This window comes from Sinocyclocheilus rhinocerous, unplaced genomic scaffold (genome assembly GCF_001515625.1).
Source record: "Sinocyclocheilus rhinocerous isolate Xijiao unplaced genomic scaffold, SAMN03320098_v1.1 scaffold504, whole genome shotgun sequence".
Lineage (NCBI taxonomy): Eukaryota > Metazoa > Chordata > Actinopteri > Cypriniformes > Cyprinidae > Sinocyclocheilus > Sinocyclocheilus rhinocerous.
Window position 1 is genome coordinate 309,094 of NW_015645076.1, and position 15,156 is coordinate 324,249.

General features: G+C 38.5%; 2 protein-coding genes and 1 pseudogene across 2 annotated transcripts; 1 reads left to right on the top strand and 2 right to left on the bottom strand.

The window, feature by feature from the left end:
• LOC107705483 (uncharacterized) overlaps positions 1-3,875 on the bottom strand; it is a 7,071-nt pseudogene extending 3,196 nt beyond the window's left edge.
• A 165-nt stretch (positions 3,876-4,040) lies between these two features.
• LOC107705484 (serine/threonine-protein kinase pim-1-like) lies at positions 4,041-6,265 on the top strand. Its single transcript, XM_016508794.1, has 3 exons — positions 4,041-4,263; positions 4,386-4,592; positions 6,114-6,265. The coding sequence occupies exons 1-3, from the start codon at positions 4,098-4,100 to the stop codon at positions 6,263-6,265; spliced, it is 525 nt and encodes a 174-aa protein (XP_016364280.1). The 5' UTR covers positions 4,041-4,097.
• Positions 6,266-6,711: 446 nt separating this feature from the next.
• Positions 6,712-14,560, bottom strand: ccdc14 (coiled-coil domain containing 14). The gene is given in 14 exon segments (XM_016508847.1): positions 6,712-7,764; positions 8,235-8,259; positions 8,262-8,357; positions 8,695-8,871; positions 9,037-9,119; positions 9,498-9,636; positions 10,051-10,717; positions 12,999-13,093; positions 13,194-13,400; positions 13,642-13,777; positions 13,846-13,920; positions 14,013-14,082; positions 14,186-14,241; positions 14,340-14,560. Coding segments are annotated over 14 exon segments (2,763 nt in total). The 5' UTR covers positions 14,370-14,560; the 3' UTR covers positions 6,712-6,857.
• Between the last annotated feature and the right edge of the window lie 596 nt (positions 14,561-15,156).

Genomic DNA, 15,156 nt, shown 5'->3' on the forward strand with positions numbered 1-15,156 from the left:
GAGTATGGGTCACCATACTTGGCCACATGTCACGTCACTTTTCACTTTTTCACTTTTCACTTTTCAATATTACAGCGAGAATAAAAGTTACTCCTTCTTTCTTTGTGTGAACATTTGGGCGGTGTTATGCAAATCTTCCCAGATCGTGACGTAGGTATGTGGGGGCGTGTTAGAACGAGCCGTTTTAGGTAGGCGTGGCTGACTCTTAACTTTTATAAAGAATATCTCTTTGGATTTGAGACTTTAGTCTTTGCAACTTTACAGATCTTCTTTATGCACCAAGAGCTTGTAACACTCCAAAGAGAAAGGAAAACTTGAAATTGCATCATATGACCCCTTTAAGGCTTATTCTGTGGAGTTTATATAAGCCTTTTGATGGGTTGTTGTGTCACAGAGCTGTAAAAACGGTTATGCTCACCAAGTGAATGAATCGCGTTTGTGCCGAACTCTTATTACAAAGCAAAAACAAACACTCTTCTTCGATCCATAAACGTTTCTCTCAATTAATGTGCGCGATGTCATCTCACAGTCTGAAACGTCTGTCATAGCAAATCAACACATGCTGTTGTAAATAATTAAGCGAAGCCTCTTCTAATAGGATAAGAACACGCAGTCTCATGAATAATTTAATAGACACCTAGGCGTCATTGATGTACTATAGTCCATTGCCACGTCACAAATTGTGACGTCAACACGATGTAGATTTTAAACCCGGAAGATGAAAATAGCGCAAAAAAAGCTTCAAATTAACCAGTTTTCTCCAACGGTTAAAATTATCGGATGCTAACATTGTCTTCTATGATGTGCAACACAAACACCTCTGCTAAAATCTCAGAAAAAAGTAGGCTGGGGTTTCATGACCCTTTAAAGACCTCATGAAATGGTTTGACAAGCTGTGTTCTTTCATGTGTTGACATACTTGCTATTGAAACAGTAAGTTGAGGGAGGAATATGAGAGTGAAGGTTTTTTTGTATAGTCTATAGGCTCTAGTTTATGTCATAGCCATGAACTACAATTTGCTACTTCTTTCCATAACAAAAAGTTTTAATAGTTTTAGTTAATGACAATAACCCTGATACACACAACAAGGTTTACTACACTAGGTTTGATTTTGTGTTTGTTACCTGCTGCTAGTATCTCCATCAGATGAAGCTGGTGTTGGCGGAACTGTCTCATGGCTCTCTGTCTTCGCAGACACACTTGATGACGTAATTCCTCTTCTGCACGTTGTCTCTCAATGTGTTCCTGTTGTTGTCTGCGCTTTTCCCTAATGCACAAAGATAAATCTCATTTCCCATATATATAGGGGCTCTAAATTGTCATTTTCTTCATTTCACAGAGGGACAGGCGGTCTCATTTCCTTACCTGAAGCTGCGCTGTAATGTGCTGACCGCTCGGGGGAGTTTCCTCAGTCTTTTTCTGGTCTGATGGGCTCTCCAGGCTGCCTGGATAATACAAGCTGCTCTCACATACTCCTCAGATGACTCCTTCATTTATATATGTAGAGTGAAGAAATACATAATAAGCAATAAGCATACAAGAAAACAGCCAGTAAAATTCTAAGGGGTCAGAGAGATAGATATGATCATATAAAACTATATTATGAGTTTTTGATGAAAGAAGCCTTAAAGGAATAATTCCCCCCAAAAATGAACATTTGCTGGAAATGTACTCACCCTCAGGCCATCCATGATGTCATCGAAACAGATTTGGAGAAATGTAGCTTTGCATCACTTGCTCACTATTGGATCCACTGCAGTGAATGGGTGCCGTCAGAATGAGAGTCCAAACAGCTGATATTCTTGTAAAACGAATAGCTGCATGTTTGTAATAAACAAATCAATTATTAAGATCACTTTCACTTCAAACCATTGTCTCCAAATCCTCTATCCATAAAACAGCTCTTATTTAAAAACATGGATTTGTTTATTACAAACACAGATTTTTGCTTCACAAGACATTAATTGATGGACTGGCATTGTGTGGGTTGCTTGTGGATTGTTGTGATGTTTTTATCAGCTGTTTGAACTCTCATTCTGACGGCACCCATTCACTGCAGAGGATCCAATAGTGAACAAATGATGTAATGCTAAATTTCTCCAAATCTGTTCCGATGAAGAAAACAACTTATCTACATCTTGGATGGGCCGGAAGGGTGATTTTTGGGTGAACTAACATTATGAGTGGACCTAAAGGAAAAAAATGTATTGCTACCAAATGTAAAAATATGACACTTTGAGCTGGTGGCTAAGTGACCTTAGTGACCGCAAATGATCAATAAGCTGATCCAGTAGAGTCAAAGCCTTTCCCATGCCAGTCTTTCTCAGCCAAATCTGCAGGACCAAACCTTTGAAGATTGGTCTAAACACTCAGCAGCTAAAACTTGAAGATGTTCTGAGATCTATAGATTGCGACTGTACCTCTGTATCGCCTGTGAATGAGCTGATGGGTTGAGCTGCTGTGGTCCATAATCAGAACAAGGGTCTTTACAGCTGGCTCTGCCAATCACAGGATTCGAGCTACTGGACATTTTATACACAATATCATCCATGCTGTCAGTCAGAGCCCTGTTTCCCATCTCAGCAACAACAGCACTGCAGAAACAAGGGGAAAGATAGAGGTATATGAGTATTTGGGTGTGAAGCAGTTACATGGATAAAGACTGTATTATGGATCAGGTGGCTTTTCTGTTGTACCCGTTTGCCCTGAAGATATTGTTCCACATGATGACAGTAACAATGCAGACGTCATTGTCGTCGCAGATCTGGACACTCTCATTATGTTTAGATCTCAGTACTGAGAAAAGAATGTTAAAAATAAGAGTTTCAGTTCAGTTCAAGCTAAAAATCCATCTCTAAACACATCTTGAGATGGTTAATTCGCTAAATTGACAGAAGCTGTTGTTTACCATGATGAATGAGATGTGTATGAGCCCTGAGGAGCCAGCCAATCGAATCAAAGACTTTTCTAAATAGACGAATCATCTCATTATGTGCCTTGTCCTGTTAAAGAGAGAAATGAAATGATCCGTTTGGTTACTTCTCAGCTAATAAAATTATGTTCTTAGAACTTCTTGCTAACATTCCAATTAAGTTATGAAAACCTTATTTATCAGAATCAGAATCAGAATGAGCTTTATTGCCAGGTATGTTTAGTTTACACATACGAGGAATTTGTTTTCGTGACAGAAGCTTCCACAGTGTAACAGAATGACAGTGACAGAACAAAAAAACACAAATAATAAAAAATAAAAATAAATAAAAAATTGAACAAGTAAATAAGGAATAAAAATATATAAATTGACAATTGTATGTGCAGGTATATTACAATAGACAATTTTGTATGTACAGGTATATTATGTGCAAATTTGAGGTGTAGACTGAGTATGAGTGTTAAATAAGTGTACATAAATAAGTGTATGAGTGAATAAATAGTGTGTGTTCCACAGTTATTGTTAAGTGTTCATGAGATGGATTGCCTGAGGGAAGAAACTGTTCCTGTGTCTGGTCGTTCTGGTGCTCAGAGCTCTGTAGCGTCGACCAGATGGCAACAGTTCAAAATGACTGTTGTATGACTGTTCTCTTAACGCTCAAAACATCCCATTTTTAAAAAATATGTAAAAAATGTTTTTCTTGGCTATATGAATGTTAATGAAAACATGAAAGGAATGTTTATCATTTTCAAACACCATTTTGTTAAAGTTTCTTCTGAAACTAATAGTATGTTTTAATGTTAGACGAACATACAACGTTCCATGAACGATGTATAAATAATGTTAATGTAAATAACATTATTAAAGACCTGATAACTTTGAACGAATGTTCTGTTACGGTTACTGGAAGAACATCACATTCAGAGAACCCTGCCAGAACATTTGCCAAAGTTCTGAGAATGTTCCCAGTTGGCTGGGTATATTGTTTGTAGTCTCTTGTAATCAAAATATAGCAATTATAATCTAAAGTCAGATGTGAGAGAACTAGTTAGAAACAATGACAGGCGTTGTATCACTCTGAAAGGGTTTCTTTTGACACAGGATCTGTTTAATTTCCTGGAGCACCACGGAGGCGTCCTCAGTGAGGACTTAGCGCGGCTTGTCATGTGGCAGGTAGCGCAGGCTGCCCACACGTGCTGTCGCCGTGGAGTGCTCCACCGTAATATCAAACTGGAGAACCTGCTGATCAACAAGGACACCCTTGAAGTCAAACTTATTGACTTCGGGTGCGGGGACCTCCTAAAAACCTCTGCCTATGAGACATTTTGGGGTATGTATTATGTCTCAAACCTGTAGTTTGGAACTTAAATTCAAGTGACCAGATACACCATTTGAATATGCATTGTTTCATATGCAACTTTTTGTAACTAGTCAAAAAATTCTCTCCTTCAGGCACAGAAGTGTACTGCCCTCCTGAGTTTGAAAAGAGTGGCAAGTACCATGGGAAGCCCGCAACTGTGTGGTCTCTGGGAGTGCTCTTGTTCGAGTTGGTGTGCGGAGACCCTCCAGAGAGCAAAGACCTGGACATTATTGAGGCGGGCATCTGGTCTAAACCTGGCTTGTCAAAAGGTGAGCTGGCATTCACCACAGCAAAGAACAGTAATTGTTATACTAAATCATTCAAAACAGAACAAAGAAACAAAATGGAAAAGTAGCACACAATTTTATAAAAGATTGTGGATAATGTCCTTTCAGCGGAAGCCAAACCGCTTTTAAACCAAATATTTGGTTTGGGGAAAATCATTCTCCATGATTGGTTGAAGGTACTATTTTTTCAAATGTTTAAATTTTTGTGCAGTTTTTATAGAGTAGTTGTATAACTGTGACATGGGAAGAAGTCAAATCTCTTTTAAGTCTAATGTATGTAGACAATAAACCTGATTTGTGTTGTTGATTTGTGTTTCAGGTCACCAAATAAGACATGGCAGGGGGAGAATGTACAGTAAATAGTACAAATGAAATGTACACCACATCAGTTAGAGAAAGCAATGTTCCTGCCATGGCCAGATTCCTAAAACCACCCAAGTTCCAGTCCCAGAGCTCTCCGTCTAGGCCAGGGGTGGCGAACGTCGGTCCTGGAGAGCCGCAGCCCTGCGGAGTTTTGCTTCAACCCTAATCAAACACACCTGAACAAGCTAATCACGGTCTGAACTCTGCAGGGCTGCGGCTCTCCAGGACCGGAGTTCGCCACCCCTGGTCTAGGCCATCCTGGTCCCAGCACTCCATTACTGTCAAACTGATTGACTTCAGGTACAGGGACCCTCTAAAAATACTGCCTATGAGACATTCTGGGGTATGTATTATTTTCAAACCTGTAGTTTGCGACTTAAATTCTAGTGACCAGTTACACCATATTTTCATATACTTTCTTCTATATGCATTCTTCTTGTAAGCAAACAAAAACAATCTATTTTCTTCAGGCACGCAACTATATTGCCCTCATAAGTGCCAAATACCATTGGAAAACCTGCATTTTTGTGTGCGTTTCAGGTCAACAAATAAGACAAAAAAGGGGAGAACGTAAATAGTGCAAATTAATGTAAATTTCATTTGCACTATGAACCACCTTTCTTCCAGAGCTCTTCAGTCAGCTTAGCATCTTGCGGGCTGACACGAGTGGACTCTCCATCCCTCCATGCCTTAGCATCTTGCGAAGCTGGTAAGCCTTGGTAGCATCTGGCACCTTGGCTTAAGGCAGTACTGTTTGCATATGGCAATATTACTTGTCTAGGGATGTTTAAATAATGTCTCAGAGGTTCCTGACGTGATCCCAGACAGAACTGGTGCACCACTTCCAGAGCTTCTCAGTTAGCTTAGCATCTTGCATCTCCATCCCTCAATGCCTTAGCATCTTGCAAGGGCGGCAAGGTTCCTACCATGGTCAGCCAGAGGATTATATCTCTGCCTTACTAGCCTAGAACTCGCTGTTCTAGCCGCCCCGGACCAGTCCTCTTGATTCCTGTAATGGCCAACCTGGAGGCACCTACAGTATGAACTCGCGTTCTCAGAGCTCCCTTTCAAAGCCGCTCCAGTCGCAAGGATTCTTAGCTGCTCCAGTGGTTCCTTCCATGATTCGAAGCAGATCTCTTCATTTCATGACTGCCCTAGAGCACTCTTTAGGTGTGCTCCCTGCCATGACTGTCCTGGCCCCAAAGGTTCCTGTAATGGCCGTTCCAGAGGTTACTGTAAAACATGTTCCTGCCACATCCGAGCCAGAGCTGGTTCCCAAAGCCAGTGCTCCAGTGCTCCATATCAACGCTATCCTCAACTGAAAACTCCGTCAAGTATGCCTGCCAACAGTTCCTGACAAAACCGTTCCTGTCACGCCAATCCCTTTTTAGCTTAATTACCAATTAAGCTTATCAAAGGCTCTCTTTCTATCCTAATTATTTATAAAAAGGAACAAACATTTTATTAAAAAAAACCCCTGGGTGACAGACTGTCTTCCCTGTTTTCGGAACATTACATCAGTGTGCTTTTGATTAATAAACTTTCTTACTGTCTCTTGGCACCTTGCACCATGTGAGTTTCAGTTACTGAATTTATTAACATGCATTGGAGGACTTATTTATTAATTTAATAAACATTTGAATTGATTTCTAGAAGTTAATCAAAAACAGGATAATCCCTGTTAGATTTAATATGGAACATTTCTGTTGATTCTGTATTATACGAGTAGGCAACCTTTGCTAGCTGCAATATAGTCTTAGGACCAAAGAAAAAATACACTGAGAAATGTAATATTCTTTGATATTTCACATAATAAATTTAATACAAAATTAAGACACGTTAAAAAAAAACATCCACTAATTACATAAAATCAAATAAAAGCACAATACACTTTGCACACACTGAAATACTGAATTATTTCTTTAGATCAACTTTCAGGGTCTTCCGCAGACTTTCTATGCTGGCATCTAGTGCTGCAAGCCCTTCCCTGAAATTCTGCTCATCCTGTGTGTTAAATGTGGACCAGGTGTTTATGCTCCAATTAGAGGCTAAAGATTTAATATCAAATGAGGAAAAGGTGTTCTCCATCACTGAAGAACATCCAGTGTATGCTGACTGAACCCCCATCCTTAGGCATCGATGGGCATGTTGGGATTGCACCAGCTGATTGTTTGGGCCCTTATTTTTCGGATTCAAATGTAAGGCCATTCCATGATGATCCACAATGTAATCTCGGCCATCATTCTTCACATCCTGAATGTGAAGCCCATCTGAGATGTCCAGCTTTTCAAAAGCACAGCCTATATATTTCAGCCCTACATGAGCATCCACATCTTCCCTTTGATTCTTGGCTGTTAACAGCTCATTACACTGAGTGAGCAGATTATTATGAGCAACTCCCGAGGCAAGTTGCACCACTGGAGTCTCTCTTAAAGGGGCAAACGTTGTTCTTTTCTGCTCTTCTAACTGAGCCACATTTTCAGCTATGGTTTCCAGGATTGGTTTGCATATATATGGAGAGCAGACTTTAGTATCTGATGGCATAAAGTTCTCTTTTCCACCATCAATCTGACCAGGGGAGGCTGAGTGTAATGTCTGGGACCTACAGTCAATTCGGTGGGGAGGAGAGGCCTGTTCGATGCCCTCCAGGGTCTGAAGGTAGGTCTTTACAGAGTTCGAAAGTTTATCTGACACAGCGGTCTCCCTCTGTGCATTTTCATGCAATTCCAGAACACTCTTGGTAAGCTGAGAGTTTGGTTGACGTAAGTCCAGTTGATGAGAATATTTGCTGGTGTCTTTTGTTTGACTTCTCTGCAGATTTCTGTGTGCATGAAAAAACAACATTTGACCTACATATTCCGCTACAAGCTAGATTGTCTAAATTACATTTGAAAGCGTAATTTTATTGTAGTTTAGATGAGTAGTTCTCAAGCCAGAATTTAAATTGATCATCAAGTGGCAACAAAGTACAGTATCAAAATTGCTTATCCTACACTCAAAAAAGAGAGCTTGTCACACAACCGGTCTATATTAACATGTCTAATATGGCTATTTTTTTTTAAATCAAGTGACTGGATGCACAGCCTTTAACGTCAACAACAAAACAGAAGTGCTTTCTCCTCCCTTTTAAAAGATGATAAGGTGATAATCTGAACTATAAACAATGATATGTTTATTTGCATGTAAAATTGTTTTATCACTGTTATCCATGACTCTATAAGAACCCTATACCTATACCTATATATATATATATATATACTCTATACCTAACCCATCAGTTTATATAGTTACCTGATGACTTCCTGCAATCTGCCGATCTCTGCTGAAGGCTCAAAGTCAGTGTAGTCTTCTCAATCTCATACTTTCCAAGTTTACTCTGGCAATTCTGTATTTCAGCTAATGCCTCACTCACCTCTGCATGGGTAACATGACAATCACTTGCAGAATGAAGAAAAAGTTAAAATATATGTAAATGTAACAGCAGTCATGTTTTTTAAAATGCAATATTAGTGAAATAAAGGTAACTTGTTAGAATGCTCTTATAATTGTTAATATAACGTCAATATAGTGATTATAAAGTTAGTTTGAAGATTTTTTTTTTTTTTAAATAGGATAGGATAATATAAAAAATTCTAGAAGGATAACATTTACTATATTTAAAAATATAATAAAATAAAACCAAAATAACAAATTAAACATGATTTAAAGCTAAAAAAAAAAAAAAAAAACAAGTCTAAAAGAATACTCCTCCCCAGTCTTAGCCGGTTGTTCTCTAACTCACACAACTCTTTGTGCTGCTTCAGGTCACTGTCTTTGTCCTCCATGGCTTTCTGTAGTTTTATGGTCTCCTGTTGCAGATCTTCGAGTTCCCTACAGCTCTCATTTAACTGAGTTTGTAGAGTGAGGTTCAGAGACTGCAACGCAACCACTGTAACACAATCATTCCAGCAAACACAAAGGTTGTTTTCATATATCCACTTGTCTAGACACAGAATAAAAGGCTAAATTCTAAGAACATATTTGTACATTTACTCTTACATTGATTTATTCCTTTCTAAGTCAAGCCCTTTAGAGACAGCATGAAGCCGCTCACCCTCCATGTCGCAGGCCTCCGGCCTGTTCCGTCGTTCTGCTCTCTCTTTCTCTAATAACTGCTGATTGAGTATTCGCAAACGCCTGGGAGACATGCAAATTAATACAAATTAGGCTTGTCAATTTAAGTGTGATTTATAAAGATAAAAATAACGTGATGAAAATTTAACATAATTAATCTGCATAATCAAGCTTATGTCCGGTGCCATGCAAATAAAATAAACAATATATTGACTTCTAAGGTCGCTTATGTATGTTATTCATGCTTTTGTCTGCCACAATAAAGACTCTGAATTAGCTCGAGTTGGAAGCTTTTCACAACACATATTGATAAATGTGATTCGTTTTTAAGTTTAGATGAATTGCCTCATGTAATGCATTTAATTAGTTTTATATTTTATCATATTCCATTCTGCAGTCGTTAAGATTTAGTATTCTATACACTCTGTCACTGTCGCTGACCTTCGCTGCTGTACGTTCTCACTCCTGAGTGGCTGTAAGGCGAGCGCGATTTCAGCCTGGATGTTAGTGCTGCTCACCATGACAGGAAGCAGTGAGATGCTCTGCTCCACCTCAGAGATCAGCCGCACAACATCACTGTCTGCACAGAAGAAGAGTGAACGATAACACAATGTGAAACTAACACATGCACACTGCTTATCTGCCAAGTTTCTAGAATCTGCAAAACCAGCAACTCAATCATTGGGTGATTTGATACTCTGGAGATCCAATTTTTTATTATGTTACAGAAAGTGAATTAAATAACCATCTCAAATTTGAAATGGGGTATCCGCTTTCATTAATCAGATCTAGAGATCAGGACATAAAGGAAGACTGGGAGACATCCCTGTAATAAGATCCTGATGACAACAACATACAGAGAACAAGAGAAATTTTAAAAGATACGTCAATAAATGTCTCATTGTTTTTGTCCATAAAATTAAAGTCCAATGTTGTTGTTCAATGAATGGACAAAAACATATCTTGTGTTCCAAAGAAGAAAAGAACATCATACAGGTTTGGAACAAAAGAACTGAAGTCTTCAGCTCTCCCAGCAGGTATTTAACAGTAATCACATTCTGTGTGGTTTTCTCTGGACTGGTGGGTTTGGCTTTGTGACTCAGAACTGTTAATTTCTCATTGCTGGTCTCACAGCTAATGTCTCTGACAGGTGTAGTGTCCACCCTATCTTTTTGGTCTTCCTCTGCATTAGTACCACCCTCTTTTGAACTTTCTTCAGAACATAACTCCTGCTCCTGGTCATTGCAAATAAGCAGTACTGGTTGATTTGGGTTAGGTTGAGGCTGGCTGACCTGAGATTGGTTGGGCACCTGTGTTGCTAGCACTGCAGATGAGGGACAGGTTGAGGACCCAGTGGATGATGCCAAAGGGACGATTGGCATTACAAATCCCACCTGATGATTAACACCGCAGATTGGGCCAGTGATTATAGGTACCCCATGCCCTACTGGAGTGCAGGATCGATTCTGGACAGGAGATACAGTAGCTGGAGACTGTTGTTGGACTGCAGGAGGCATGGAGAAAGCAGCAGCATATAGAGTTGGGATGGCAGACATTTCTACAGACCCATGAGGGCAGGATGGGGTGGCAGCACTCATGGCCCTCAACTGATGCAACGCCTCAGATGAGCTACCACTGCTCAGCACACACTTTGAAGTACGCTGGACAATAGAGAGAGAAAAAAAAGGAGAGTAAGACATGTAGGGAGTTAAAGTGGAGTTAAAAGGGACACACAGTTTCACCCAATCTCATGTTAATCTTGAGTACCTATAGAGTAGTACTGCATCCTTCATATCTCCAAAAAGTCTTTAGTTTTATCATATTTATAAAAGAAAGATACAGCTTTACGATTCTCTCCGGAAAAAGCCGAGATCCTGGAGGCACGCCGTGGGCGGAGCTAAAGAGTGACGAGCACTTGGGCGCCGAATGCCAACAAAACAGACATTTGATGCCATTTCACTTACCTTCTGCAGTTCTGAATCATGACTAGGACCGCTCCATCTTTCAGTATCAAACGATGTGCAAATCCAGCGTCGAACTGGGCCTTGTTTATAAAACTTTTGTCAACAAACACACTTGTGAAACTCCATTGCTGCTCCGGAAAAACAAACTGTATCCACTGTTTACATAACGCTGGGTTCTTTAGGAAGCTGAACAATGTTATCTTTCCCTTACAACCAAAAACACACTTCTTTGGATTGGAGACATTCTTTCCGAGCAAGTCCCGTGCAGCACTGCAGCCGGATGAAGCGTGTTGATGGGCGCGATCTCGCTCTTGCTCTGGTCGATGCGTGCGCAGGCGCGTTTTTCCGGGAGAAATGCCCATATAAGGAGTTCCACCCTTGTTTACGTCATTAAAAGCCACGATCGAAAAAAACTCTCCGAAACGTGTGGCACAGAAATACTCTGTCATACGTCCAAATTGTTTTTTGAAACTTTGTCCATGCTTAGCATGAAAATCCAACTCTTTAACAGTGTAAACAACTCTGAATGCATGAAACAGCATTGTACCCCACCTTTAATAAGTTCCTTCAAATCGCTAATGGTTTCTCTTTAAATACTGTTATCAGATAAAAAGTTGTTTTACTGTGATTTTCTGGAATTATATTTTCTCAGTAATGGTATTCTAGCATGTTACTGAGAGTCTCTTTATGGTTAGAATCTCTAGGGTGATTGCTCATTGGGAAAACTGATTTCCCACCACAAAACTTCTATTAGATGAAACACGTTACTCTTTTTTTCTTTCGTAAGTTTTTCTTACTCTGGTTAATTGCCCCAATGAGAATTATACTTGTCAGAAGAAGCTTCCTTTTTATATACTTTACTATTCACAATACCTGTTTTTCTGAAGAAAAATGTTTGTCCATGCTTAGCATGAAAATCCAACTCTTTAACAGTGTAAACAACTCTGAATGCATGAAACAGCATTGTACCCCACCTTTAACAGACAGGAAAGCAAAGAGTGAGAGAGGAAAAGCGCCTATATTATTAGAACCAGCAATTAAAGTGCTAATTCAGTACAATTTTGTAAATTAAACATTTTACACATACAGTATGTGTATTCAATAATGAGAAATAATCCTACCATCGCAGCATTTCAAAGAAAGTCACCAGAACAAATTCAAAAGTTTGAGGTCAATAAATTATATTAATACTTTTATCCAGCACGTATGAACTCAATTAATAAAACATGAAAGTAAAGACTTTCACATTATTACAAAAAATTACTATTTCAAATAAACATTGCACTTTTGAACTTTCTAATCAAAGAATTCTTGAAATGTAAGTTTTCAACATTGATAATACAAAATGTTTCTTGAGCACCAAATTAGCATATTGTTTCATTTCTTTATCTTAAGAAATTATTATAATCTTTAATTATTTAAGTGGTTTGTATAGTTTCTGAAGGATCATGTGACACTGAAGACTGGAGAAACTACTGCTAAAAATTCAGCTTTTCCATCACAGGAATAAAATATATTAAATTAGAAAACAGTTATAGTATTTTGAATTATAATAATATTTCACAATATTACTGTTTTTACAGTATTTTTAATTTTAAAAATGCAGCCTTGGTGAGCATAAGAAAAAAATTTGAACTTGAATTGAACTCTGTCACATATGAACAGTACATAGGCCAACAAGCTAGTGTAGACAATGCAAATGTGGTCTGTATTAAATTCTATGGTGATAGGCTTATGTTCAGTTATAATAATAAAACAACAATATATTTACTTCCACTTGCCATTTCTATCAAATGCTTTACTCGTCTGCCACAATAATGTTGTTGAATTATCTTGGTTTGGGTGATTTTATCATTAATACTATATATATATGTGTGTGTGTGTGTGTGTTTGTGTAATTTAAATGATTGATTCATTTTTAATGGATCGACAGCCCTCATTGTTTGCATAGTGGATTATAGTGCAGTAAACAACATACAGGTTCACTGTGAACTGATCCAGGTCTCTGAGGGCTCAGTGCAGGTGTGGATGTTGTCAGCCGACAGTTAAATACAGTGGATGTGTGAACCTGATCTGGAAACAGAGAGAGGAACCATAAATTAAATATTCATTAATATATTTACTACGTTACAGTTGTTATACTGTCTGTGTGTTATTGAGCCCGTCTGGTTACCCGAAGATGGAATATTACAGCTAGCAGCAAGCTGAGAGCAGGCCAGTGGAAGTGAGTTTTGCTGTTCGTGTTCTGCTTGCGTTACAGGGGTCAGTCCTGAAGGAGGATCCTGTGACACTTGTGCCCGTCTGATCCCAAAGTTCTGATCACGACGCCCTGCTGAACTCAGGTGACAACTGGCAGATGGAATCATCTTCTGCACTGGAGCTAGAGTAAGAGAAGAACAATATGTTGTGATCTTGAAGTAGCTGTGCATCTGAAAATGACTTTAACTAAAAAATAATCACCTGTATCTATGGCATTCACACAAATCCTACTAAGGATTTTATAACAAAGGATGGAAATAAGAAGACTGACAAATGTGTCACATTTCAAAAACACAGGTGTAAATTCTTGCAGAACTTGTTTTGATAATATGAAAAAGGTACAATATATTTGAGGACATTACCTGGCCTTTTGTTTGCATGTATAGCTGTGTTTGTCTTCTTCCCATGCCTTTTCTTGTCAGTTTCAATTTTTCTTAATAAATTCTTGGGTTTGGATTTGAAGGTGCAGGTTTTTGTTCCCTGTGGTTTGGGCTTTGTGTGAAGATTATTGATCTCATCACTACTCAATTGCTAAACATAAAATTTACGGATTTTGTAAATACAATACCTGCTTGTTCAGCTTGAAGTATCCCATTGAGTAAAGCAGCACATCGGTCGAGTCCCTTGTGTATTGTTGTCACCTGGATGCAATTTGCAACGTGACAAAAATCATTATACTGATTCTCAGTGCTGTTCAGTTTATGCATACACTACTTGTATGTGGCTTCTTTACCTGATCTTCAGAGTCTGTAGAATAAAGAGAATATGCTGGTTCAAGAGGAGGAACACATCTCCCAGCAACCCTAAACCAGACACCATTTCTGTATGTCAAATGTATGTTTCAAATATTTAAAGGCGTCTAAATTTATGCAATATAGACAGGATTTCTGTTATCCAGTTTGTTACCTTTTCTTGTGTATCTGTCCACGTCCAGAGCCTGTCAGCCTGCCTGATGAGATCACCTGCAAAACATAATTTATTTAGTGATAAAACAAAACAACGTACAATAACTTATATAATATATAATAACAAAACATATGTAATAGCTTACAACCACTACCTTTGGTCTTGATACTCCCTGTCTTGCCATCTTTGATTAGATCTGCAAAATTCACCAAGTTCACCAACCAAGTAGCAAATATTTATCCATAATGTTCGTATAGGTCTAATAATGATTTGCTATTGCTTATTGTATTTATCACGTGAATTAACTTCAAAAAACGTAAAGCCCAACTGTCAAATCAAACTGCACTAATCTAAAAACTAAGGGATGAAAAGCAAAAACACACCTCTGCTGTTACAATCACCACCAAGTAGTACAGTTTGGGTTCAAAACGGAAGCTGAGTGCCGTGGACCAATAGAAAAACAGTCAGCGTTAATCTGGAGATTTCATTGGTGGATTACGGTAAAATATTTTCAAACGTTTCATCGATTGGTGTCAGATTATGTCAATCATTCGAGCACTAGCCACTCAGACTCCTCAGGCTTGGCTAACGCCCATTACGGCTTCAGACGCCAAAAAAATGTTTCTATAGAGATGGAATGGCAGAATAATCAGTACTGATATTTCGCGGTTTTATAAAATAATATTCCCGCGTGTAAATTCTAGAAGCGAATGAGGCTACTTTTTTATTTTTTAATTTCTGCTTTGCTGCTTATACATTAATAAAACATTTCCCCATTATACATACTTGTTTTTGTTTCATAAACAATATAATTATTATATTTGAATGTTAGAGACAGAGAGAGAGAGTGAGAGAGAGAGAGAGAGAGAGAGATGCATACACTGTTTTTTTTTTTTTCTTTTCCAAATATTGGAAAAGTATATCCCTTCCCAAAAAAAAATATACTTCAAGTTTTTTTTAGTAAGTATATT